This window comes from Rousettus aegyptiacus, unplaced genomic scaffold, assembly GCF_014176215.1.
Source record: "Rousettus aegyptiacus isolate mRouAeg1 unplaced genomic scaffold, mRouAeg1.p scaffold_m13_p_1, whole genome shotgun sequence".
NCBI lineage: Eukaryota > Metazoa > Chordata > Mammalia > Chiroptera > Pteropodidae > Rousettus > Rousettus aegyptiacus.
In genome coordinates this window covers 96123955-96150137 of record NW_023416284.1, presented here as the reverse complement: position 1 = coordinate 96150137, position 26183 = coordinate 96123955, and the positions used below count along the sequence as shown (strand labels likewise).

Sequence of the window (26183 nt, the reverse complement as noted above, 5' to 3'; positions counted from 1 at the left end):
TCCGAACCAGTCACCTTTAATGAGAGCCTGAAACTCCTTGTGCTTCACCGTTCCTCTCTGAAGATCGATCTTTAAGGTCATGAGGAGTACAAAGAGGAATTTGTGGTTTTCGTACAGGCCTCTGACGGAGTAGGTAAAAACTTCATATGTCAGGTACTCAATAATATTCGTAATTCTCTTTTGAGGTAGTGGAGACTTCTCAGATCTGCGACACATTTTAAAAATGAAAGAGGTAAAAAGCCTTTTCTAAGAGAGTAGAAATACAAACAAAAATTTTAAGCTACTGCTCGGGGGACAGGTAGCGTGGCCCCACCTGGCCATGGACTGGTCGAATAACTTCAAGAACTGGGCCAGTGAGGTCTGGTACATGATGTTGACCATGCTCATCTCTGTGATGAGGAAGTAGAGGATGCTTCCGCGCGTGGCCGCAGGCCGGAACTCCTCCTGAGCTGTGTTGATCTTGACCTCTGTTTCTGCGGCCACATGCAGCTTTTCACTTACTTCAGCTGCTGTCAGCTTGGTGGTTCGAAGGACACCGATGAGAGATTCATCATCTACCAAGGAACCTAAAAACCCAGCAGAAAGATTGTATGTAGAACACAAGATGGGAAAGCTGAGAAACGAAGTGCTTCGCTTCTGAAATCATCCCATTAATTTTCAACTTCATTTCTTCAAAGCCCGCAGGGTAGAAGGGCTGAATCTTAAGACACCAAAAGGCTTCTTTCTAGTCCAACTACTATCTGATGCCTGAATTCTTCTAAACATTCCTGCTAAATGGTTACCCCCACTCTGCCTGGAAATCTGCAAAAAAGGCTTTCTCATGACAGCCCACATGACTGGTTTCCAAATGTCTGAAGACAAAATCATATCTTCATCCGCTCCCAGTGGTTTCAGCTGTTCCTTCTATGGCATAGCCTTCACCTCCTTTAGCATCCCGATGGTTCCCCTCAGAGCGTCATGAGCTTGTCCATCCAGCTTGTCTCAACAGTGTGAGTTGATCCAAATGTCACACACCAGCTTGCAGCTACATGGTACACTCTCTACGCCTGCTTTAGTAGAATAGTCTTTGCCACTGAGAACTCCGGTACCTCTATGTCTCTAACAAGAGTAAACTGGGTGTGGCAGAAGTGTCTCACCAGGAAGGAAAATCCTAATTTAATTTTCAGTTTTACCCTTCATTATTGTTTTTAATGGAGATAACACATCTATGACAATAACTTCAATTTTAAGATATGGAAAGACACTTTGAACATGCTGAGCACACAGCAGCGTTCTGGCCTACCCTAGAATTCTGGGTGGCAGGTGAATGCTAAGGGAAGGTGCTAAGTCACTCTGATGGGTCTATTATGGAAGTCCAAATTGTGATTAACCTCACAGGAAAGACCCCTTGATCCAACACACTCTTGATTGGATCAAGGAGAAGCCCTCATTTGCTAATATTTAGAACACCTAGAGGCATCCAAATGGTGAGGAAAGTCTCTGGACTAAGAGACAGATAACTCCACCAGCACAAGCAGTGCAATTGAGGTCACCTTAAGAGTAGTGCTAGAGACTCTTGTGAGAATAATGTGTAATGTACTTTGAAGAGGTTAAGATTTTTTTATACAAGGTTTAAAGTGCTATTGAAAAGTATTCAGTATTAGAGTCCTAATAAATGGTGGAATTTAGGTTGCTGTAATTTGTCAACTACAGAACAATACAGTTTTTTTTTTAATTTTATTATTCTGGATAAAATATTCTTACACATTCAGGGAGAGTACATCCCCAAATCAGAATCTGGTACGATCGGTGCCTAGAGGAGCACCTATCCCTGACTCCTAAGTGGGAGGGCAAGTCAAATCAAGAGGAAGCTGGACCTTGGGTGCTCTAGTGCCTCTGACACAGATTCCACATGTCATAACCCACTGTGGAGTATTGCATTTCAATGCCAAATGAAAGAGTCAATCTAAAAAAAAAAAAAAAAAAAATAGATTGAGCACGTTAGTTTCCTTTGGGCAAGCAAATTAGCCTATTATGAGTTACTTGCCTCTACTGTGAGTCCTTATTTCCTCAGGAGAGAGCGATTATATCAAGAAAACTGTTATTCTCAAATGCCAGACTCTGTTTGCTAATTCAAAAATCAGATTCTCTGCTGTCCCTCTTTAATGTCTAGATGGAAATGGTCTAGCTTGTTTTTTGCATTGATAACTCAACTACTTCCTAACATCTGTAATCACAAGGGCATTGAAAAGAGGGAATAAGAAATCCTTATTCAGAATCCATTATTTGATTACTTTTTAATAACACAATACCTTTTGTAGCACTTAATTTGTAGAGGAGGTTATCTTCAAGTTCTTTCATCTTCCGCTTATTAAAAGTCACATCCTCCAAAAGTTTAACCCTCTCAGACTCTAACTCCTGTTATTAAGAAATAAAAATAACATCAGAACTTTAATTACCAGTTATTATGCCAAATCAAATTTACTAGTGTTTATTATCAGTTTTTAAAAGTTTAAACCAAAATGACTTTTGCATGACAGGAGAAACTACTATCAGTTGAATCTATCTTTCTGTATTTTCATTTCTCTGGACAGTTTTTTAAAATTATGCCTACTAGCATTAAGTTTCCATAGCACTTACACTGGAATGTATGAGATAACCCTGCTAAAATACTTCTGCCCAATTATTCCCAGCTCTGTTCCCAGCTCTGTTCCCATTCTCTAGGCCCTATTCCCACACTGCCTCTGTGAGAAATGCTTATTTTATTTGTAGTCAGAAGTCATAGAAACAAAGAGGCATTAATCAATAGCAAGAAACCAAGAGGCTACCCAAGCCAAATGTGAGCTCCTGGCTTGGGACCTGCCTACAGGTACTCCAGGTATCCGGTTTAGCATAGCCAGTTGCCAGTACAAATCCACGTTCCATTGTTTTGCAGCTCCTTCTACCAAGGGGACTAAATTGGATGTATGAAAGGTACTTTTTTTTCCTATATAAATGATGTATTTTTTAAATTATATTTTGAAAATTTTCAAACTTTCCAAAAGATCTGATACAATGAACTCTCATATACCCATCACTTAGATTCACCTTTTTGCTTTATCACTGTGCGTATAATACTTATTATTATTATTATTAATTATTATTGCTGAACCATTTGCAGATGTCATGATACTTTTCCCCTAAAAGCTAGCAAATCTCCTAAAAACCAAGACATTCTCTTACAGAACCATAGTGCAATTTTTAAACTCAGAAAATCTAACATGGATATAATACTCTTTCTGAATGTAGAGTAAATTGAAATGGTCTCAATAACATTCTTTAAGACAATTTTTTCTGATCTTATACAAAATCGCATATTGTACTTAGAATTATGTTAACAGATGTTTTTAAACTACTTAGTTGAGAAAGTTTCTTGATAAACTGCTTCAGAAATTCTACCACTTTCAGAAAGTCTTCCTAAACCAATTTGTCAATGAAAAGCCACAGCACAGCATTTATCTGTATATCTACCATAACTTGCACCACAATGTGTGTGCAGTTTATGTCTCTCCAATTAGATTCTGTGCATCTAGAGGGCAAGGACTCCTATTTATGCTTGTATTCTCGAGGCTTTGAAGAGGAAGGACTCGACCCAATAAATATTTGTTAAATTTAAGTGCAATGAACTTAGTTCAGCAACTTCATTTTATATTTGGGGAAACTGAGGACCCAGAACTATTAACTCCAAATAACATCCCAACATAATATGCACAGCTAGTTACTTGCAGATACAAAACTCATCTCTTTGTTCTCCAACTCCATGACAAGCGTGTACTGCCATTGTATTATCAGGTTTGCAGTATTTTATGGGATAGTGATGAAGATCATGGCTGTGTTTGCAGGCAGAATAGCTTATGAATTGTTTTCATTAAAATAGTCACCTCTGGGTGGCATTATAGGAATACATGGATGAAATGAAATCACGTTAGCTTACTCTTCAATATGATATGGAGAAACAAGTATTGCGATACAGTGGACACTTGTGAGTTTTATAGCATGACCCATATCATGTTTATCTAGAACGTTTGGCAAGGTAAAAAGTGTGGTCATTCAGGTTAAGACCCTATTCTCTCCAGTCTTCATTTGTTCATCTGTAAAATGTGGGCGTAAAAGCAAGATTGTTAGGAGGGTTAAACATTACAGTTAGGATGTCTTCCTGCAGATTAAGTGTGCATTTTGTTTTTTCCAGCAAGGTTGCTGTGAGCATCTTAGTACATCTCTTGAAGAAGAAGCTAAGGCTTAGAAGAATGAGTGTAGGGTGCTCTGGGGACATGGAGTATAGACAGTAGAGTGGCCCACCTTACAGAAGTTAGTGCAGCCTGCATGAGGCATCTGGACCAGTGAGGAGTCTTCCCAGAACAGACCAACAGCACCAGGCAGACCATGAAGGAAGGACCAATTTTCAACAGTTGGCACCATGTGGCCCTAAGAGGTGATGGAGTCAATGAATTGAGGGGCCCATGCTCTCTCTTCCTGGCTGTGGAAGTGGAACATTTTCCCTTTCTGGATTGTTTGTTGTTACTGAAGATCAAACAGCTAATGAGGGTGGAAGCAGGGACTGTGCCCCTTTCACTCCACCAGACTGGCCGCCTTTCCGGGGCCTGCCCTGTTACCCATCTCTATTAACCAGGTAGGATTTTACTTTTTGTTTTACTGAGCCTCCCTACTGCTTTGGTCTATCATTTCTCTCTCCCTTTCTGAATGACCTTTCTCCGTGTTTGTGGCCATCTATTTATATCTCACCTTTCCTTTCCTTGTCCAGTCTTTTCCTGCCATTCTTTTTCCCACCCTCCCATTTTATGCTTCTCTGGTCTTGTTATTTCTAATCTTACCTTTTCCTTGAAACCTTACTACTAAAATTAATTATATTTAAGCAAATATAAACTTTCTCAGATTTTATATAAATTATTTTATATGTGCAAATACATATAATTATATTTTATGCAAGTATATTTTATGTGTAACATTTAATATTTCTGAGCTTTACCTTAATAATTAGTTTAATCTTATAAAATAATTTCCCTGCTTTAGTGCAAATTTTATTTAACTGAAAGTATGGCTTCTTATATCATTAGATTATTAGATTGTAATAGTACAAACTACTACAGTGATGATAATATTCATTCAGAGCAATTTCGCTTTCTCCAGTATCATTATTTTATTCAGTTTTTCAGGTGTACCCCAAACCATCCATGTATTCATAGGACTACAAAGATTAAAGTCAATATACCCAAAGGTTTAAAGACAGAAGTAGGAAGACGAAAGAGTGGTGTGTGTGCGTGTGTGTGTGCGCGCGCGCGTGTACGCGCGCACGTGCGCACGTGCGTATGTTTTTGTGTGCTCACGTTTGAAGTTGGAGGAGAGGTGAATTAGTTACATGATTTCTTGACAGGACTTGAGATTGTAAAACAAATATTTATATTAACAAATGCAAACGTGCTTTGCTTAATTTTTTTCTTTTCTATATACTTAACAATTTCTTAATACACTTTAAACATTTATTATGGTTTATTACAAGTCTAAACTTCTTTACCTTGAGAGATTGATTACCTGTTTCTCTGTTAGAATTACTCTCCTTAGTAACTGGTTCTCGAGTCCTTTCATCGTAACAGTAAAATCAATGACTGACGTTTTAGCATTGATCTCAGGGGTAAAGGCAGGGTTTGGTAACTTCGTAGTAATATAAAGTTTAAATGTGTCCATGATATCACATTCCTTATCACCAATTTTCACCTACACCAATTCAAATATAAAGTTAAAAGAGCTTAAGGGACAGGACAAGAAATATAGGTTCAATTCAGGAAAGAATTTACCAAAGGTCAATGCTGTGAAACTTGAATGAATCACAAAGGAAAGTTGCAAAATTTTAATCACTGATCTTAAATAATAAAGCCTATTCCTTTAGAATAATTAAGATTTGTGGCCATGCTTTAAGATATTTTTAGCTATGACACCAAGCAAATTAAATGAAAATTTTATTTAATTCGAAACACATGTTGAATAAAGGAAAATTCAGTCAAAGATTTGACTGTTTTTTTCCACTTGAGAAAATTGTCTCTCATTATGAAAATTTATTTTTATAGAAAGTATTATTTCTTTTTGCATTTTATAGTCATCTCTAAAGTATATTTGACAACAGAAAGAGTTAATAAAATTTTCAAACAAAAAATGTATTTTTTCAGAAAGATAACACGTATCTTAAACACCGCAGTCTGCAGTATATTGCAAAACAATAGGTTTTGCCATTTAAAAACCAGCTGGAAATTATAACATTTTTAAATGACTTAAATTTTTAATTATTCTTAATCCGACTTGTGATTGAAAACTTCATTGCTAAGAAACCACCACCTTCTCAGGCACCATGCCTTCATGTTGCAGAGAAGAATCCGGGGTCTTTTAAAAGACCTTCAGGAATGGCAATTATATAACCTCCTTTGGAATGTTAACTACAGCATATAAAAGAATCCACATTATCAAGAAGTTTTTTCTAAGTAAATTTATCTTTGTTTAATGAGAAAATTTGCATTCTCTACTTATTCACCGATATTTACAAAATCAAATTTTCTAAAGAGAAAAAACCCAATCGGAAATACTGTCATTCATCTAAAAATAAAACAAAAGAAGCACAAAAGGTAGCGAATAACACCAATTAAAAAAACAAAAACAAAAACAAAAAACAAAACACTGAAAATATTTATAACCAGTGATCAGGAACAGTATTTCATAACTTCCAGCAAAGTCCATGAGTTTAGATTGAAAGTTAATAAAGAGAGAAATGAACAAATCAATGTCCATAGACTTCATTAAAATGCCATTTTCTCTAGTGAGAAAATACAGGTTTTATTGTATATCTGTATATGTGGTTTACAAAACCAATTTTCTCAGAATTGCTAAAATATATATATTTTGTATATAACACTAACATCTCATTATTATGACCAGACAATGTCTTTCTTTAATATATTATTAGTTCCAGCCAAATGACCGCTCTTGTGCTGGCTGGGAAAATTACTGCTTTCCTATGCCCATGGGAACATAGGCTGTCACCCATAGGAACATAACATTCTAACAATAAGCTTTCTGCTTCTGTACCCCCACTTGCACACCCGACCTGTGGGTCGTCAGATAGAGAATAGAAGAAAAATAGACCTTTGTGTTTACACAGAATGAAGAATGGGATTTTGGGCTTAAAAACCCTGTACCTCTACATTTTGGGGGTGCTTAATTTGGGGTCTGCGTACCCCTGGCAGACCCAGCTGGCTGAATAAAGAGTGTGTTTCCTATAACTCACTGAATTTTGGTGGTCTGTGTGTCTTTCGGGGGCTGGCGGCTACAACGCTCTTACCAAGATACTGCCCTCCTCTTGGATTTTTTATATACTATATATATATTTTAAGAAAACACTGAATATGAGTTTGGAAATGATCTTTTTTCCAGTGTACCAAATACTACCACCTAAAAGAAACTGTCCTTACTGCTATGCTCAAAAAGATAAGTAGATGTCACCATTGTTCTTCTCAGTTTTCTTTTATAAAGCTCACCTTGAAAGCAGTGCCTGATTTAATGAAATTTTTTTCTAATACATTATCCAGGGCTGGATCCAGCTCTTCACGAATGTCCTCGATGAGAAGGGGTCGGCCCAAGGAAAGGCTGTCCTCCAAGTGTGTGCGGAAATATTTATGGTTCAGAGATGTCACCTAAAAATAAAGAGTTCATTACTATATAAATGTTACAAAGAATGTGCCTCTTCCTAAGTGGAAACCAAGAGGTAACTAAGAATTTTAAGGACTATATAGGAAGCCTTATTTATAAAAATAAAAATAACAAACAAAAATTAATTTTCAAAACTTGTAGAGTCATGACTTTATACTTCGTTAAAGTCATGACTGGAGGTGTAACAGGCTTTCCCTGATCAAGAGGAGAATCGAGCTCTGTTCCTTAGCAGGACATTACAGATGCAAGAGCAGTAATCAAGGACTAATCTTTTTAAACTTATATAGCTACAGTCACTCACAGAAAACAAAGTAATTTGCATATGTGTGATATTCACTTATCTTCTCAGGACGCCTTTGATAAATAAGTGATAAGAAAATAAGCATAAGAATGTCAGAAATGATATATTGAGTTAAACCAAGGGTCCATCCGTGTATTCTATTTTTAACAGTGGCACAACAAAAGAATATGATACTCTCCATCAACTCAACCTAAAAAACTATACATTCACTGTTCATATCCTTGTAAAATATAAAGAATATTCTTATAAAATATAATTTAAAATTTTAATTATAATTCTGAATGCCTGGCAGACTCCATTTGTAGATCAACATTTGTTATTAGTTAAAATAAGCACCCTAGTCTGATTGAGCTTTGCATGAGCCAGTTGACTTTGAACTCTTCTATGATCCTTCTCCCTGCTTAAGTGCAAGGACTTCCAAAGGTTCAGTCCTCTGAATTTAATGACTGTCTTCATGCTACTACGAATGCTGATCTTAAGAGGCAAGGAAGATCCACTGAGAAAGCAAATGATTAGGAGAGTGGAATTAAAAAATATTATCTCTCACTTGCTATCAAAAAAAGATGCGAAATTGAAACTTTAAATAAGTTCACCTTTGTCCTGTTTTGGTTATAAAGGAAATAATAAAAGCAAAAAAAAATCCTGCACATGAAAGAATTTTTTCCCCTAGATCAGGAGTCCCCAATTCCAGGGGCCACAGACCAATACTGGTGCATGGCCTGTTAGGAACAGCAGGAGGTGAGCAGCAGGTGAGCAAGCAAAGCTTCATCTGTTTTTATAGTCACTCCTCAGCACGAGCATCACCACCTCAGCTTCACCTCAGATCATCAGGCATCAGATTCTTATAGAAACACCAGTCTCTGGTGCCAAAAAGGCTGGGGACCACTGCTAGATGAATAGCTTTTCTTATACAAATGCTATGCTGTGAAAGGCCTTACTATGAGTCGATAAGGTAAATGAATCTAAATAAAGATCATTAAACAAGATGAAACAAGGTTCTAATAAGATTAAATGTAATTGTCCTGCTCTCTCTTTCAAAGAGTAAATTCTATTTTTGTGATTTCCTTCACTAGTATGATAGTTAATTTTATATGTCAACCCGACTGGACTAAGGGATGCCCACATATCTGGCAAACATTATTTCCGGGTGTATCTCTAAGGATTTGCCCAGAAGAGATTAACATTTGAATTGGTAGACTGAGTAAAGAAGATCACCCTCACAGATTTGGGTAGAAATCCTCCAACCTGTTAAGAACAAAAAGGTGGAAGAAGGGCAAATTTGCTCTCTGCTTGAGTTGGGATATCCATTTTCTGCCCTCAGACATTAGCCCCCGATTCTTGGGCCTTCGGATTCAAACTAGGACCTAGACCATTGGCCCCTCTGGTGTTCAGGCCTTTGGAATTTAGAACTACACCACTAGCTCTCCTGGACCTCCAGCATGCAGACAGCAGATCATGGGATTCCTCAGCCTCCATAATACCATGAAGCAATCTCTCACAACAAATCTCTTTCTATATATTTATATCTATATATAGATATCCTATTATTTCTGTTCCTCTGGAGTACTCTAATACACCAAATAAAGAAACAATAATTTTCAAATTGTCAGTTTAAGATTATCGTTTACCATGTTCAGTATCTTTTATAAACTTGAAATCATATCTTCAAGTCACAATTATAGGTTAAGTTCACTTGATTTTTCTTGTGTGAAACACTACGTGGTAGCCACCACCAGAGCCTGGGTCATCTGTCCAGATACTCAAATGCTGGGATCTTTACAAGGTGATCAGTGAATTCTTTATAGGGAAACCTAGGGAGTACCTTCTCTTTCCAGAAGTCAGAACTAGGTCCTGGAAATGACATTGAAAACGGTTTTGAAAAAAGTTGTCAAGGGGAAATGTGGCCCTGGACGTATAAAACGTGTTTTGTTTTTCATTTATAAAGTGCTTCATTTTGTTTTCCTTCTCAAGTTGAGAAATATAATTTTGTCTCATTTTGTTTTAATTTATGTGTTTGTTCATGTGCTGGTGGTCCATATATTCAGAAAAAATAGTATCTTCTGAGTGAGGAGAATATAGTTCAATCTGCTCACATTCCAGCAGTTAATAGTTTTTAAAATATGAAAGTGTCTCCAGCATATTTGTTACCTCTTCAAGAGGGTTCCTGGGTCTCAGCTGCATAAGGAAGGACATTACTGAAGACTATCAATGAGTTTAATGTCAAAATGGAGAGATAAAGTTATGATCAGGAAAAATAAGAACAAGATGAGCAGGGAACTTACTAGCCAAGCGAGGCCCAAAGAAGGAGCTGCAGTGCACTCCTCTGTGAATGCAGCTCTCAGAAGCTACATTTCCTTTACCTCCATTTCTCTTAATTCTTCCCCTCCATTTACATTCTGATCCTTACTATGATTGCTCTGGGCTTTCTAGTAAATATAAATTAATGCATTGTGTTCTGGAGTATTAGTGAGGCGGGAGTAACTTCGGGGTGCTCCTAAGCACTAGGCAGTGTCCACTTGTCGGCTAAGCACTGATCTCAGAAGGAAATCTTTCAATAATTCACCATTAAATGTGGTATTTTTTTTGTATGCCCTATGTAATTATTCTTTCTCTGATGCTCTATTCTTAGTTTACTGGAAATTCTATTCTGAAAGGATGTTGAATTTAACCAAGTGCCTTTGCTGCATTTATCAAGATGACCACTGATTCTTCTGATTTTTTTTCTTGTAATGATGACACACTTTGATTAATTCCTTTAAATTCAATAAATATTGGAGAGAAGGAAAGCCATAATTGATTAGTGATTCCTAACAGGAGAGTGACCGCATGTGTGCTAAATAACTGTTAAAACTGGACCAGAGTTTTGAGTTATTTCTTAGTGAAGAAATAACTAATAGCTATTTCTAGTGAAATAGCTTTTCCCTGATTCATGGTCTTTCCTACTTTTCCTCTCTTGATAAATAGGATATGCCTAAAAGACTCAAGTGTAGCTATCAAAGAGAGCAAAAGGTAATAGTTACACCCAGAGAACCAACTTTTGACCTTGATTTCACTGTGACTGAACTTAACCACCTAAACTTAACAGCCAGAGACTAGCAAAGGAGATAAATTCAAGAAGTGAAGGAAGAAAGTTGGATTACAAAATGGTGCCTTGAAACGACATTCACCTGCCTTCCATGTGTCTTGCAAGTCAGCTCTAATGTCAGTAAAATATATAGAGATGGTGAAAATCACTGCAGGATGGGTGTATTATAATAAAAATTGGGACAAGAAAAAAAATTCATTAAATATTAGAGTTTTCACTCTATATAATAAAGAACGGTGTGGAAAATATAAAGGAGGTATAAAATCATAAACCCAGTCAGCAAGAATTTTATAGTAGGGTAGAGATACAAGATGAATATGCAAAGAGCAATAATTAAAGAGACTTTAAATCCACAACAGAAATATAACCAATACATTGTGAGGATTTAGGACAGGCTGTCTTAAGCTGGGGACACAAAAAGTCTTGATGAAGGTAACAAAAAATATTTAAGAATTTTATTCAAGATATAAGTGAAGTGAGCAGTAAGGTGGAGAAAGACATTCTCATGTGTAGAAACAGTACACACAAAAATATGGATCCAGGAGTCTTAGAACTGAGAATAGTGTCCAGGAAACAATGACTAGTCCATATTGGTAGTTGAATTGAAATATCAATGGTAACAAGATCCTCAGGGGAACAGGGAATGTTGGCATCCTGCCCTTTGTCCACCCCTACCTTAAATTTAATACTTTATTAGACTCCAAGTTCAATATTGGATTCTAGTATGCTATGTAGTACCAAGTGCCTGAGCTAGGTTGGCACAAGCGGCCAATTTACAAGTTCTTTTGCTGGTTTTCTATAAGACAAGACACAAGGCCCAGAATAAAAGCCATATCCAACATTGGCAAAAGCAACAGAGCCCGGGAAATGGACAGAGAGGAGGAGAGTGAGATCGAGAGAGAGCACAAAATATCCAAGTCTTTGCCCCAAAACCTTGTTATAAAACTCAAGAATGTAAATTAGCAAACAGCTGTAGAGATGACAACATTATGACTGGCAGATTCAATTGAAATTTTGGGAAAACTTCATGATTTCAAGATTCCCATATGCCACATGGTACATACCTGCAAGTCATTTTCTTTTTCCTTTGACTTAATCCAAGTTTTGCCTTGAGTTTGTGGATCTATGAGGAGTGGGTATCTGGTGGCCTTTGTCACAATAATACCATTCTGAATCGAGAGGTCGTCTCCTGGTAATCCCTGTAGCCCCCACTCACCAATCTGAATAACGGGAAATAAATATGGCCATTCAAAGAACAAGAATGCTTTCTTTGGTAATTAAAAGTACCATAATATAAAAGAATTTAAAATTTAAACATGTTTTTCCATTGGGACTATACAACAGATTACCTAGAAAAAAAAAACCAAACTTGTAAATGTGAACCAAATAATATTAAATTAAAAAAAAATTATCATCTACTAAATCTTAATAACAAAGACTAGGTATAATCCTCTATGTTGCATTTTCATATTTATAAGGAAATGTGGTTAAATTGATTGCAAATTAAATCTGACTTGGGGATTCTGAAGCATGGATTTTGAACATTCAGAGAACATAGGGGCTTTTATGGTGATGCTTAGTAAGTGAATGGGATCCAGACTGGGTGGAGTTAGCAGTGATAATGAATATACAGAATGAGATGTCAGAGAAGATAAGTCCCAGTGTAAGCCTCAGAAACTTCCCCTGCCTGTCCTTTAGTTTTGCTTCCATGGGGTACAAGGGATTGCATAGCTGGAAGCAGAGAAATTAGGGGAGATGAGATATTACATTGGCAAGAGCTCATCAATGACATGATTTTTTAATTTCCTTTCCAAATTGCCAGCCTGCTTCCATGTGGTCAATAAAATCATGCAAGATCCAATGAACCAACCAGCCTGCACTTTCATTAAATTATCCTAGCATCTCTAGAGAATGTAACTAATAAAGAATATCCTGGCCCACTTGCCTTGCCAGTGGCCCATTGTATCACCCATACATTTTCTAGTCCCTGTCAGGATCAGTTCAACATTGTTTAAATTAGAAAATATTATTTTTTAAATTTTTAAATAGAGATAACATGAAATTAATAGCATGGCCTCTCTAAGGAAACAGCAAGGGGAGCATATTCACAAATCAGAAAAGCAGCTCATGAATACAAATTGCCTGGAAAGCATTTAATACCACAGGAGAGTTGCAAGATAAACTGAGAAATTGACAGAGACATCAAATTCCCAGCAAGGAAGGTTAGTGTAGTAGGACACACTATTACTCAGGGACACCAGAACGTGCTGTCGTGTACTGCTGTTGAACACTTAAAAAAAGATGGCTAATGATCAAAAAAGGCTAATACCAGTATTCATAGTCTAGTTAATGTCTACATTTGCCTAAAATCTTTGAAAGAGAGTGTGACTTAATAGGACTGGTGTAAATAATGGAATTTATAAGAAGAGCTCAGTATCAGCATGTCTGTAACTCAAATGATCTTTTCATTCATAACAGTGCAATTGACATGAATTTGAAAGCAAGATTTCTTAAGATGCAAAGGAACTATTATATTTATACAACAAAGAAAATTCATTTTTTGAGCTCTTAAGCATTTTCAAAACCATCTTTTCAGTTAAATGAAAAACAAAACAAATTAAGTGTGCCTTGATTTCTTGGTAAGAAATAAAATGAGACTGAAATTCAAATGACATTATGAGGACTGTAACACTTACTGTTGGAGGATCCACCAACATTGAAATAAGATTCAGGTTTTCAGTGAAAGGAATCCTCCGTGCTCTCAACTCTATCTCCCATTGATCTTTAAGCAAAAAATTCCTAAATATCTGATTGAAAGGACCAAGGTAGGAAAGGAATCCGGTGCATAGCAGAATATCACCTACAAGCCTGTTAAGAAAAAACAGTGAGTCGCCTAACACAATTTAAACTCTCCCATTAAGGAGTTTGAAAAGCCACAGTGCCATTTTGTTTTGTTATGGGGTGAAATCCTTCTTTGCTCCCTGCTTAACACTTGGCAGCAAGCCTTAGAGAGACCATGTGAAAAGGAGTCCCCAAGCCCTATAGGGGTTAGGAGTGGCCACTCTTGGGGAAGGTGAGGGAGCAAGAGAGAAGGCTCCTCCCTGAAGCCTGCAGGTCCAGGGCCTTGACACACAGAGGAGGAAAGTATGCTGTTGCCTGGTCCTGTTCAGAGTCAGTCTTGGTTAAATTATTTTTCTTTTCTCATTCCCCTCTCTTTAAGTTTTCCAAAGACACAAGTAGTGAAGAGTAGACAGCTGGAGCAACCATCTAGATTTTTCTGGCAAATCCAAACCGTATCAGGAGCACTCTGGCACTGGAAACCCACATTGCTGAACCAAAATTGGGATTAAAAATGTCTCCCAAAGCTTTCTTCCCTCTCTGTTTTACTGAGAGTGAGTAACTTAAGATGTAAGCACTTTCTTAGATGACGAGAGGTGGATATATGGAAATGAAGGAGAAAACCACTTCACAAGGAGATAGATTTTCTTCTCAAATGTCACAAAGAGCTGGCATTTGGGGTGGTGACTAGAAGGAGAACGATTATAACAAAAACCAAAATTTATACCTATTGATCTGAGCTTTGAACTCTTTACTTTGCTGAGTCCATCGAATTTTTTCTCCACTCAGTCCATCTATGAGAGCAGAAGCTGCCTGCATCTTCTTCCGGCACATATCGGCATCATTAAGCAGATCCTATGTTCATAAAGGAAGAATGTCTCAAAGAACTGTTTAAAAACTGGTTTAATCAAACATCCATTATATTCACATGTAAAACGCATGGAGGAATTTCTTAATGTGCAAAATAAATATAATCTAAAAGTACAGTGTGAGTGAAACTTCACATTTTAAATTGTGATAATTCATTGAGAATATAATTATTTTTAAGAAAAGAAATTTTGTGAGAGAATCTAAATTATATAAATTAAAATAGTATTTCTAGTAAATATTTTCAAAACGGAATCAAATCAATAAAATATACCATATTAAGTCTTGTATTTAATAATAATTCTGAATTCTTTGCAGTTTACAAAGTATTTCTCCCCCAGAAAACTTCTACACAACAGTAATGTGCTGCAGCCAGCTTGTATGAGCTTACAAGAGCCAACTGTTAAATTTTCAGAAAAATTATTAAAAATTAAATTATATGAAGTTACAGTTAAACAAATCATATTAAAAGAAAAGGTAACAAATAACCAAGCTCATCACTTCATAATTACTTACCATTTTTGTATCACCTGTGTTAGGTTATTTGTTTTTGACATTCAATATTACTTTATATTAGTTTCATGCATACAGCAAAGTAGTTAGACATTTGTATAATTTATAAAATGATCCTCCCAATAAATTTAGCACCTATTTGACACTATATAGTTATTTCAATATTATTGACAATATTCCCTATGCTGTACTTCACATCCTCATGGCTATTTTGAAACTGCCAATTTGTACTTCTCAATCCCTTCACCTTTTACACGTAGCCTCACCTAATCATCTCCTGTCTGGTAAACACCAGTTTATTCTCAACATCCATGAGTCTGTTTCTGTTTTGTTTGTTTGTTTATTTTGTTCTTAAGATTCCACATACAAATGAGATCTATGGTATTTATCTTTCTCTGTCTGACTTATTTCACTTAGCATGATACCCTCTAGGTTCTTCCATGTTGCAAATGGTAAGATTTCGTTCCTTTTCATGGCTGAGTAATATTCCATTGTATATATGTACCACCACTTCATCCAATCCTCTATCGATGAGCATTTAGGTTGCTTCTGTATCATGACTATTATAAATAGCACTGCAGTGAATATAGGGGTGCGTATATCTTTTCAAATTAGTGTTTTGGATTTCTTCAGATAAATACCCAGAAGTGAAACTACTGGTCATAAGGTAGCTCTTTTGTTTGTTTGTTTGTTTGTTTTTATGCTCAACTAATACTTCATTGTATATATGTACCACTTCTTCTTTATCCATCCATTCATTGATGGACACCCAGGTTGCCTCCATATCTTGGCTACTGTAAATAATGCTGCAAAGAACATATGGATACATATGTCTCTTCGAAGTAGTATTTGGTGTTTCCTCAGATACCCAGAAGTGGGATTATGGGATTCTTCTTTGTCTCTTGTTATAGCCTTTGTTTTAAAGTTTATTTTGTCTGGTATAAGTATTGCAACTATAAGTTTGTTTTGTTGCTGTAGTTTCATTTCCATTTTCATGAAATATCTTTTTCCATCCCTTTCTTTCAGGCTGGGTGTGTCTTTTCATATAAAGTGAGTCTCTTGTAGGTACCATATGTAAGGATCTTCTTTTCTTATCCATTCAGCAACCCTATCTTTTATTGAAGAATTTAATTATTTTTCATTTGAAGTACTTGTTGATAGATAGGCAGCTATTGCCATTTTATTATTCATATTTTTGATACATTTTTCTTCTTCTTAAAGAAGTCCATCCAACGTTTTCTGTAATACTGGTTTTGTGGTGATGAGCTCCTTTAGCTTCTTCTTATCTGGGAAGCTTTTTATCTACCCTCCAATTCTAAATGATATCTCTGCTGAGTAGAGTAATAGCAGTTGTAGGTCCTTGTTTTCCATCACTTTGAATATTTCATGCCAATCCCTTCTGGCCTGCAAAGTTTCTGTTGAAAAATTGGCTGACAGACTTATGGGAGTTCCCTTGTAGGTAACTAATTGCTTTTCTCTTGCTATTTTTAAGATTCTCTCTTTGTCTTTAACCTTTGGCATTTTAATTATCATATGTCTTGGTGTGGGCCTCTTTGGGTTCATCTTGTTTGCTACTCTCTGAGCTTCCTGGGATTGTATGTCTATTTCCTTTGCCAGGCTGGGGAATTTTTCCATTATTATTTCTTGAAATAGTTTTTCAATTCCTTTCTCTATTTTCCTTCTGGTAACCTATGATGCGAATATTGTTACACTTAATGTTGTCCGAGAGGTTCCTTAAACCACCTCATTTTTTGGATTCTTTTTTCTCATTGCTGATCTGATTGAGTGTCCCCTGCTACCTCATCTTCTAAATTGCTGATTCAACCCTCCACTTCATCCAATCTACTGATTCCTTCTAATGTACTCTTCATCTCAGATATTGTATTCTTCATTTCTGACTAGTTTCTTTTTATGTTTTCCATCTCCATTTTTATGTTTCTATCTTTTTGTTAAAGTTCTCACTGAGTTCACCCACTCTTCCCCTAAGTTCAATGAGCCTCCTTATAACCATCTGGTAAATTATTTGTCTCCATTTTGTTTAGTTCTTTTTCTGGAGCTTTGCTCTGTCTTTCCTGTGGGACATGTTTCTTTGTTTTCCCATTTTGGCTGCCTCCCTGTGTTTGTTTCTGTGTATTAGGTAGGGCTCCTGTGTCTCCTGGTCTTAGTAGAGTGGTTTTATGAAGTAGGTGCTTGTGGGGTCCAGTGGAGCAATCTTTCTTGGTCACTTCAGCCAGGCGATCCAGGTGTGCCCCTTATGTGTGTTGTGTGTGCTTTCTTGCTGTGGTTTAGTCTTGGTTGCTGTTTTTACTTCAGTGGGAGGGATTGACCCTCAGGCTGATTGGTTTTGAGGATTAACTGGTGAGGGGCCAACCCTACAGAGTAGGATTCACTTTAGCAGGGCTCTGGTGTCTGCCCAGTCTGCTCTTTTAGCGTGTCTTTCTCCAATGCTTCCCTGAATGGTTCTCTGGCTCTGGTGCTAGTCAAAGCAAGCCACTGGGTATGCTGGCCCAGCTTTAGGCACAGTTCAGCTGCAGCCTGTGCACATCCAGGGCCACCTGGTAAGAGTCACCAAGCAATCCACAGATGGCTGCTACCCATGCTGGACTTATAGGTGCCTCTAGAGTCCAAGTGAGGAACCAAGGCTGGCTGCTACTAATGCCAGGCTTTAGGCTGCTCAGCAAGAGGTACAGGGCATGCTGAGGCCAAATATTGCTTCTTTGGGTTTTGTGAGCCTTGAAAGATTTTAGGAAAGTCCACAGCATGAACCAAGACATGCATTTGTATTGAATAAATCACTGGAGGCAGCTTGGGCTGGCCTGCGAGTTGGGAGAAGGAGGGTCTCAGGAGAAAGCCGCCCCTCCAGCCACGCCTCCAGCCCTCACTGTGAAGCCAGACAACTCAGTTCCTTCCCGTGTATCCCTGGCACTCTTCAAGCAGCTGTCCCAGTGCTAGAGTTCACAGCAAGTGAGTCTGTTACCAAGTAAGTCCTTACACAGGCCCTTTAAGAGGAATGTCTGCAACTCCCGCAGCCCTCTCTCTCACCCAGCCACAATCTTCACTGTTTTTTTCACAGCCAGTAGCAGTGGGGACTTCTCTTCCCGGCACTGGAATCCTGGGCTGAGGAGCCCAGTATGGAGCCGGGACCCCTCACTCCTCTGAGGGTAGGGTTCTGCAGTCAAGATAGCCCTCCTGATTCTCGACTGCCACAAGCAGTTGTGGGACCGGTCCATTTCATGTCTCTACCCCGCTACCAATCCTAAAGTGACCTCTTATGTATGTTCCCATGTAGGACTTCTGTTCAACCAAACCTCAGGGACTCACAGTGATGGTTGTTCTGTAGTTTCATTGTAATTTTGGTGTAGTCATGAGAGGAAACGAGCACAGCATCTACCTTCTGTGCTATCTTGATTGGACCCCCAAGGTAGTTCTATTTCTGATTTTTTGAGGAACCTCCAAACTGTTTTTCATAGTGGCTGCACTAAGCGCAATCCTACCAACAGTGCACAAGGGTTCCCTTTATTCCACATCCTCACCAACACTTGTTGTTTGTTGATTTATTGATGATGGCCATTCTGACAGGTGTGAGGTGATATCTCACTGTGATTTTAATTTGCATTTCTCCAATGATTAGTGACATTGAGCATCTTTTCATATGTTTGTTGGCCATCTGTATGTCCTCTTTGGAGAAATATCTATTCAGGTCTTCTTTCCATTTTTTAATTGGATTGTTTTTTTTGGGGGGGGGGGGTTTGGTGATCTAATCTATAGAATTCAGTGCCATTTCTATCAAATACCAATGACGTTTTTCACAGACTTGGAGCAAATAATACTAAAATTTATGCAAAACCACAAAAGACCTTGAATAACTATAGCAATCTTGAGAAAAAGAGCAAAATTGGAGGTATCGCTCTACCTGATATCAAACTATACTACAAGGCTATAGTAACCCAAACAGCATGTTACTGGCATAAAAATAGACACATAGGTCAATAGAACAGAATAGAGAGCCCAGAAATAAACCCACACCTTTATGGTCATTTAACCTATGACAAAAGAGGCAAGAATATATAATGGGGTATACACGGTCTAATAAATAACTCTGGGAAAACTGAACAGATAGATGCAAAGAAATGAAACTGGACCACCTTCTTATACCATATACAAGAATAAACTCAAAATGGATCAAACACTTGATTATAAGACCCCAAACCATAAAATTCCTAGAAGAAAACAGGCAGTAAACTCTCTGGCATTGCTCTTAGTCATATTTTTTTTTCTTCTGATAAATATCCCCAGACAAGGGAAACAAAAGAAAAAAATAAACAAATGGGACTACATCAAACTAAAAAGTTTTTGCACAGAAAAAGAAACTATCAACAAAATAAAAAGACAACCTACTGAATGGGAGAAGATATTCACCAATGATACATCTGATAAGGGGTTAATATCCAAAATTTATAAAAAAAACTCATACAAGTTAACACCAAAAAAAATGAATTAAAAGTATGTGGGGTTCTTTAAGCCCACTGTGTTTGCATGGTGGAAATAGTCTATAATGTTTTGCTGCTACAAATACTTTTCCAAATCTGCATTCAGTATTGTCATATTGATAGCTTAAAATTGGCAGTGATTGGGAATACCTAGACCACAAAATCAACAAACCCTGTGAATCAGGGCTTTCTTCTCTCCTTGTTCTCCACTCCCCACAAGCCCACTATTGAAAATAACCAGACCACCAATGCTTACAACCTATCCTGTGAGTTCATATTAGGATCCCCATTTGACAGACAACACCTTCAGTTGCATAATTAATAAGTGCCTGGGCTGGATATCAAACCCAGTTTTCCAACTCCAGAGTCAGTACTCTGTGTATGACATCACAGCCTCCTAATTTAGAAAATGATTATTAAAAACACAAAAATGAATTTGAAATGTCAAAAATTCGAAATAAGTAGACATAACCAATGAGTAAGGGCATTCAGGTAAATCTTATTTTCATCATAAACATTTGCCTAATTTCTAAATACAGCACAAACTTTGTAAAATTTCAGTATGCCCTTTCAGCGATTTTGTGTATTTAATCTCACCATTTTCTCATTCATTGCTGCATCAAATTTTGCTTGTACTTTATCCAGCTCAGCTTGTTTCTCATCAAGCAGTGCCTGTGCTTTCCCCAGTTCAGCATTAGCAACCGCTAAACGGCCCTCTTGCTTGGCCAGGTTTGCCTTAAAAGGAAGAGGAGATTAGTGAAGAGCTGTATTAGTGCTGCAAAACATCTGTGATTTTAATTGGTAAATAATGACGTAAATTCCATAATTTTTGCTCTAGATGGCATGAAGTCGCCCATTTCAGTGTTTTCAACTGGGGAGGTAGAGGGTCTTATAGATAGTTCTTTTTTTCTTTTAATTATTAATGTTTGACATAGAAAACATGGAAAATGCACTGATATATAGGAAGAACAAAAATTACCCATGCTTTTACCAGAGGTAGTCTGTGAGTATTGTGTTGAGAAGTAATAACTGGCATTTTGACTTCTTTTTTCCACCTAATATAGTCTAATCATTTTCCCACATCCTTAAACACCTTCTCACAAACATTACTTATGTGGCTACAAAATAACCCACAATTTGGATGTCTCATCATTTATTTAACCTTTTCCATACTTTTAGACATTTCCTTTTCTCTCCCAGTTTTAATTATTATAAATAATGCTGTGATAAATACTTTTGGGTATGTAAACATTTTGGATGGTTTCCTTAGCAAAGATTCTCTGAAGTAAAATTATTGCACTAGTAGTTTTTCATCTTTTGTCTCGGTCCTACAACATGTTAATTATGTTTCTTGTAAATTTAAAGTAATTAATCAGCCAAGTTAGGTAGCCCCAGAGCCTTCTGGGGCAGAAGATTCTTGATAACTTTCTTATATTCTTTCTTGATTTTTCATTTATTTGAATTTAGCCCTTTTTCCAAGGAAATTTTTATTTAATTTAGATTTTCTAATGTTTCTAGATATAACTGTGTAAAATTTGGTTCTTAATTATTTAAATCTACACATCCGTGATTATATGGACTAATCTTCCTATTCTCATTTGTTCTTCTACAATTTCTTCTTGATTAGATTTTCCAAGAACACATGTATTTTGTTTTAGCAAAGCATCAATTCTTAGATTTATTCATTCTGCAACTCTTCTCTTCTCTAATTTTTAATGTTATCTTTGTTAGTTCTATTCTGCTTTCCTCAAATTTTGTGTATATGTGTTCTTATAAGTAAATATGTACTGGAATGTTTAGTTTCTTTGATTTATGTAAGGGCTAAGAATGTACAATTTTGGCCACATCACAAAAGCTTTGGTAATTTGTTTTTTGTCATCATTTTCTGAATAAAATTGACTAATTTTTTAATGTAAACTTTATCATTTTGTTGCTTATTGTCAGAGAATGAGGCCTCAGCAATTTTTGTTTTTGGGAATTGAATCAAAGTTTTCTTTTTAACATTGACCATAATCGATTCTTATAAATTGTTTCTTGGACACTAGGAATAATTTCATATTCTTTGTTTATAATGAAGCACGTTCACTGTAGCGATTCAACCTTAAAAATAATATAGTATAAAATCTCTAAATAATTATTAACTTATGTATATTCAAGACTGGCTATATTATTTGCAGGGCTCAGTGCAAAATAGAAATGTGGGATTTCTTGTTAAAAAACTATTAAGAACTTCAAGAGGATGACAGCAGAGCATTAAGCCAAGCATGGGCCTTTCTAAACATAGGATCCTGCGTGCACAGGTTGCACACCTGTAAAGTTGCCACTCTGTCTAGCAGATGGATTGATATTATGTGCCACAATCTCAAATTAAAATAGTATTTTTATTTATCCACACCTAAAATGTTAATAGATTTTGATTTATGTAACTCGATAATATCTTATGTATTACGTAACACATTACAATTGTTTCACCATGAATCAAAATTTTTATCAATAAAAAATAACAGCTTTTACAAGTGCTTTTCTTCTTGAATTCAACATTTGTAGTAACATTTCTCTGTTGGTATCTTTTTGTTTGGGTGTACTTGCTACATTTTCTTATCATTTCCCTTTGTTAAACCTTTCTTATTTTTTTATTTATTTTCTATTTGTCCAAAGCACAGAATTTAAAAAAGCAATCACTCTTGTAAGGCTTATTATAAAAACCAGTAACCCGCCCACCTACTCACTATTTTCCATGCCACGGAGCAACTACTAGCTTTATGGGGCTGGGGGTGGGTAGTAAGGGCAGTGTTTGTCTGGGTAGTATATTTTATGATTCCTTTGCACTCCTGAGAATGTCTTTCTGTCCCCTCAGACATAAAGGACAGTCTGGACCAATATAAGTGTGTGTGTGTGTGTGTGTGTGTGTGTGTGTGTGTGTTTATCCTTCAGTACTCAAGTTGCATTATTGAGAATATCTTTTTTTCCCTTATAAACAAAGGGCAGTGTGGGCAGTTATTGAATTCTTGGACCCTAGCAATTTCCTCCTCAATATTCTGTATGTGTTTTTTCATTATTTCTAGTGTTTAGGATTGTGACACTTCTGTGACATTCTGATTTCTCTCCTTTTGTAAGCATCCTTTTAAATTTTGTTAGATTGTTTGCTTCTTAGATGCATATAAGTTTCTTTTTCTATCTTTGAAATTTAAAACATTCTAGGTGTTGATCCTAAGTTTTATAAATTTTGTTTGGAATATAGCAATCAAATTCAGTCTCTAAACTTCATCTCCAAACTAAAGAAATAGCTAGTTTCCTTTTATGAAACTGGATGATTATTCCTGATAAACTCATTCCCTGTTTAAATTAACAAGTTGGTTTCCATTTCTTGTCTGAGATGCCAAAAAACATGTAACATGTAAAAAGAATGAGAAACTGTAAGAGAACATACAGAAAGAAGAAGAGTTTGGTAATGAGGACATCTACCATTATTAGTTGAAATTATGCTTTGTCCTTTAATAGCAGTAATACTGATGACTGGTTTTATAAAACACTGATTTACTGGGAGAAGGAAGGAAACATTTACCTTCAGAGGCAACACTTCTCTATTGATACCATAAAATGTTGCCATCGCAAGTGTCCAAGATAGCAGACCAGCCACATTTCCACAGACTTTTTTGGCACTTTCAAAAGTGTAATCATCCATATTAAAATATGGCTGTAGTAATTCGACAGTCTCTTCATTTATGGTGTCCTTGGGGAACTGCTGAAGGCTCCACAGGAATCCCGTTGCACTCATCAACTGAAAAACAGTTATTACAACCTGTAAGTTCTGGAAGAAAATAAATTCTCTCCGAGTTAGTGTGTACTTCTAAATTGAATTTTTACAAAGAAATAACAACTGATTTGCTCTAAACATACAAATCAAAATGATGGCAGTAGTCAACCTAAATCTGTAAACTGTAGACTATCTTCCTATTTCCATGGTGAAAGAGTAAAACTAAAAGCTACCTAAGTTTCCTATCAAGTTAGTGCATCTAAATGCCACTAACCACACAGGCTCCCTTTTGGAGACTGGATTGGGTTGGCATCAAGACTGTGCTGTTACTAGCCACTGGTTCTGAACAGGTTCTATAAAAAGAAAGCAGTCAGTTTTAAAATATTTCCCTACTTGCATTTTGGGAGATGCAGATTAAGATAAACTATTAAATACACAATGATTGATTTTTGTCTGCCAGCTTGTCTGGTCTATATTGAGTGCCCTAGTATAAGGACACCTGATGCACCTCATAAGGCTTCAAAGGTAGATTCTACTTACTTTTAATGACTCTCCCCATGATGGCTTGCAGCAAGGTTTTTCTGGATCCATAGTAACAGGGTCAATTTTTTTTTGAAATAGTAACAGGACGCAGTCCATGATTCTCATAATAAGATGCGGAGGTTTTGCAAGTTTCCTGACTGTGGCAATATCATTTGGTTTGATAGTCTGCATGTGGGGTTAGAAATCAATATTTTTTTTACTTAGTATTCACAGTTGTATGGAAATCTAAAACTTTAAAATAATTCAAGTAAAAATCTTTAATTTATTGTATTTTCTCCCCAAACCCTAGCCTTATCCCCTCAAGGTTCTGCATTCCAAGATTTTTTCTTCATGGCTCTTCCATAGTTATTCTTGGATTTTTTTTGTTTATTTTAATTCTTTTGCCCTCCGTTGTCCTCGACAAATTCTCTAGAATCTCACTTCCATTCATTACCTATCGCCCCAGACCTTCGTAGCAACAAACTTCACTGATGTGTAATATTTAGATAACTTGCATCTTCAAAGCACAGAGTATAAATTATGTACAGATATTAAAAGAGAAGTGAGGCCCTGAATATCAGAATCCTCACCTTCAGTCTTCATTTTGAGGGCCACCCTGTCTATGAAAAGGTGAGGAATTCAAAGATGATAGAAGCTATAACATATGGCTCATAAAAGTATTTTTGCAAGTTTCAATCTGCAAGCTGGGTTTGAAATAAGTCATTACCTGACATTCAAGGCAAGAAAGACTAAGATATCACATCAGCTATAAAATCTCCTAAGACTCTTTTGGTTCAGTTCTCATATTCTCATTCATTCTCTCTCTCTCTCTCTCTCTCTCTCTCTCTCTCTCTCTCTCTCTCTCTCTCTCTCTCCCTCTCTATCATAGAACCCATAAATGGAATGCTGATGTATCCTGGTCATCGGCACAATTTTATTAAATGATTATCATAAATCTTTTCATTCATATAACAACTACAGGCATTCTCTCATATAAAACAAACAAAAATCAAAAATAGACCTGTCCTCATAGTTTTCCAAGGAAGAAAGAGAAAACACAGCTACTCCAAACTAGGGTTATCTGCGATAATAGAAGCATAGGAGCTATAGGAAAATAAAGGAGAACAGAAGATCCAAAACCCTTCTGGAAAGAGTGAGATCTGAGCCCAGTCTTGAAGAACGGCTCTTATTTGGTGATGAAGGTTAGAAAAATCATTTCTGGCAAAGGGAGAAACACATTTAAACAGCTTATGATTCTTCCAGAAGCCTACAGGTTTTTCTGTATGGTCAATTCATATTGTGTGTACGGACAGAATGATAAGAGCTCAGGGAGTAAATAAAAGCCAGGTTATTAGCAGCAGCAGCAGCACTATTTATTGAGTACTTTTTCCAGCAAACTGTATCCGTTATTTTTAATACTTACATTGATCCTTCAAGGATCAATGAGGAATTATAATCCCCATGGAGACCCAAGAAAATTAAGTAAATTTACGTCAGGTCATACAGCTATGAAGTGGTGGTCATAAGAGGCTAATGCCTCTGAAACTGTGCCCCCGTTGCCTCACAGCTGTGGATGCCTAGCTCAGGACTTTATCCTAAGAGCAACAGGAACCACATGGGAATTTCCAAAAGGCAAATAACATAATCTTAACAAGACATGGGAGGAACTGAGAAAGCTTTTTATATAATCTGAATCCCTGTGCTACAAGTTAGGCCATTAAACACTAGCATTACTTCTCGGTTCTCATGGAAAGCTGATTTACAGAATAGAAATAGTAAGTTATGGGAGTGAAGACTTTAAAAAAATCAGAACTTAGAAAACTTAATGAAAATATTTATTTCCAGTCTCAGAGATTCTAAATCACATTAAGAATTCAATTCAGGTATTCCGGGAAAACATGGCAGAGTGAGAGACGCCCTCAGATCTCTCCCCTTGAAACAACAATAAGCAGAGCATCTAAAAGTGAACAAAAAACACCCAAACTGCACACCAGCACATCTGAGCATGGGATCTGCGCATAAGAACTACTGAAGGTCGGAACGCTGGGTGTCAGGCAGTGGACTGGGAGAAATAAAGAA

General features: G+C 36.7%; 1 protein-coding gene across 7 annotated transcripts in view; it reads right to left on the bottom strand.

Moving 5' to 3' along the window:
* The window catches only part of DNAH8 (dynein axonemal heavy chain 8), a 304884-nt gene that overhangs the window by 77409 nt on the left and 201292 nt on the right, over positions 1-26183 (bottom strand). For all 7 annotated transcript variants that reach the window (XM_036217561.1, XM_036217559.1, XM_036217568.1 and 4 more), the window contains 11 exons: positions 24123-24290; positions 23391-23606; positions 20423-20560; positions 14683-14810; positions 13814-13985; positions 12182-12337; positions 7560-7715; positions 5569-5751; positions 2292-2397; positions 314-566; positions 15-205 (listed from right to left, as the gene is read on the bottom strand). In XM_036217561.1, coding sequence (XP_036073454.1) covers positions 15-205; positions 314-566; positions 2292-2397; positions 5569-5751; positions 7560-7715; positions 12182-12337; positions 13814-13985; positions 14683-14810; positions 20423-20560; positions 23391-23606; positions 24123-24290 — 1867 coding nt within the window. The remainder of the gene's footprint in view (positions 1-14; positions 206-313; positions 567-2291; positions 2398-5568; positions 5752-7559; positions 7716-12181; positions 12338-13813; positions 13986-14682; positions 14811-20422; positions 20561-23390; positions 23607-24122; positions 24291-26183) is intronic.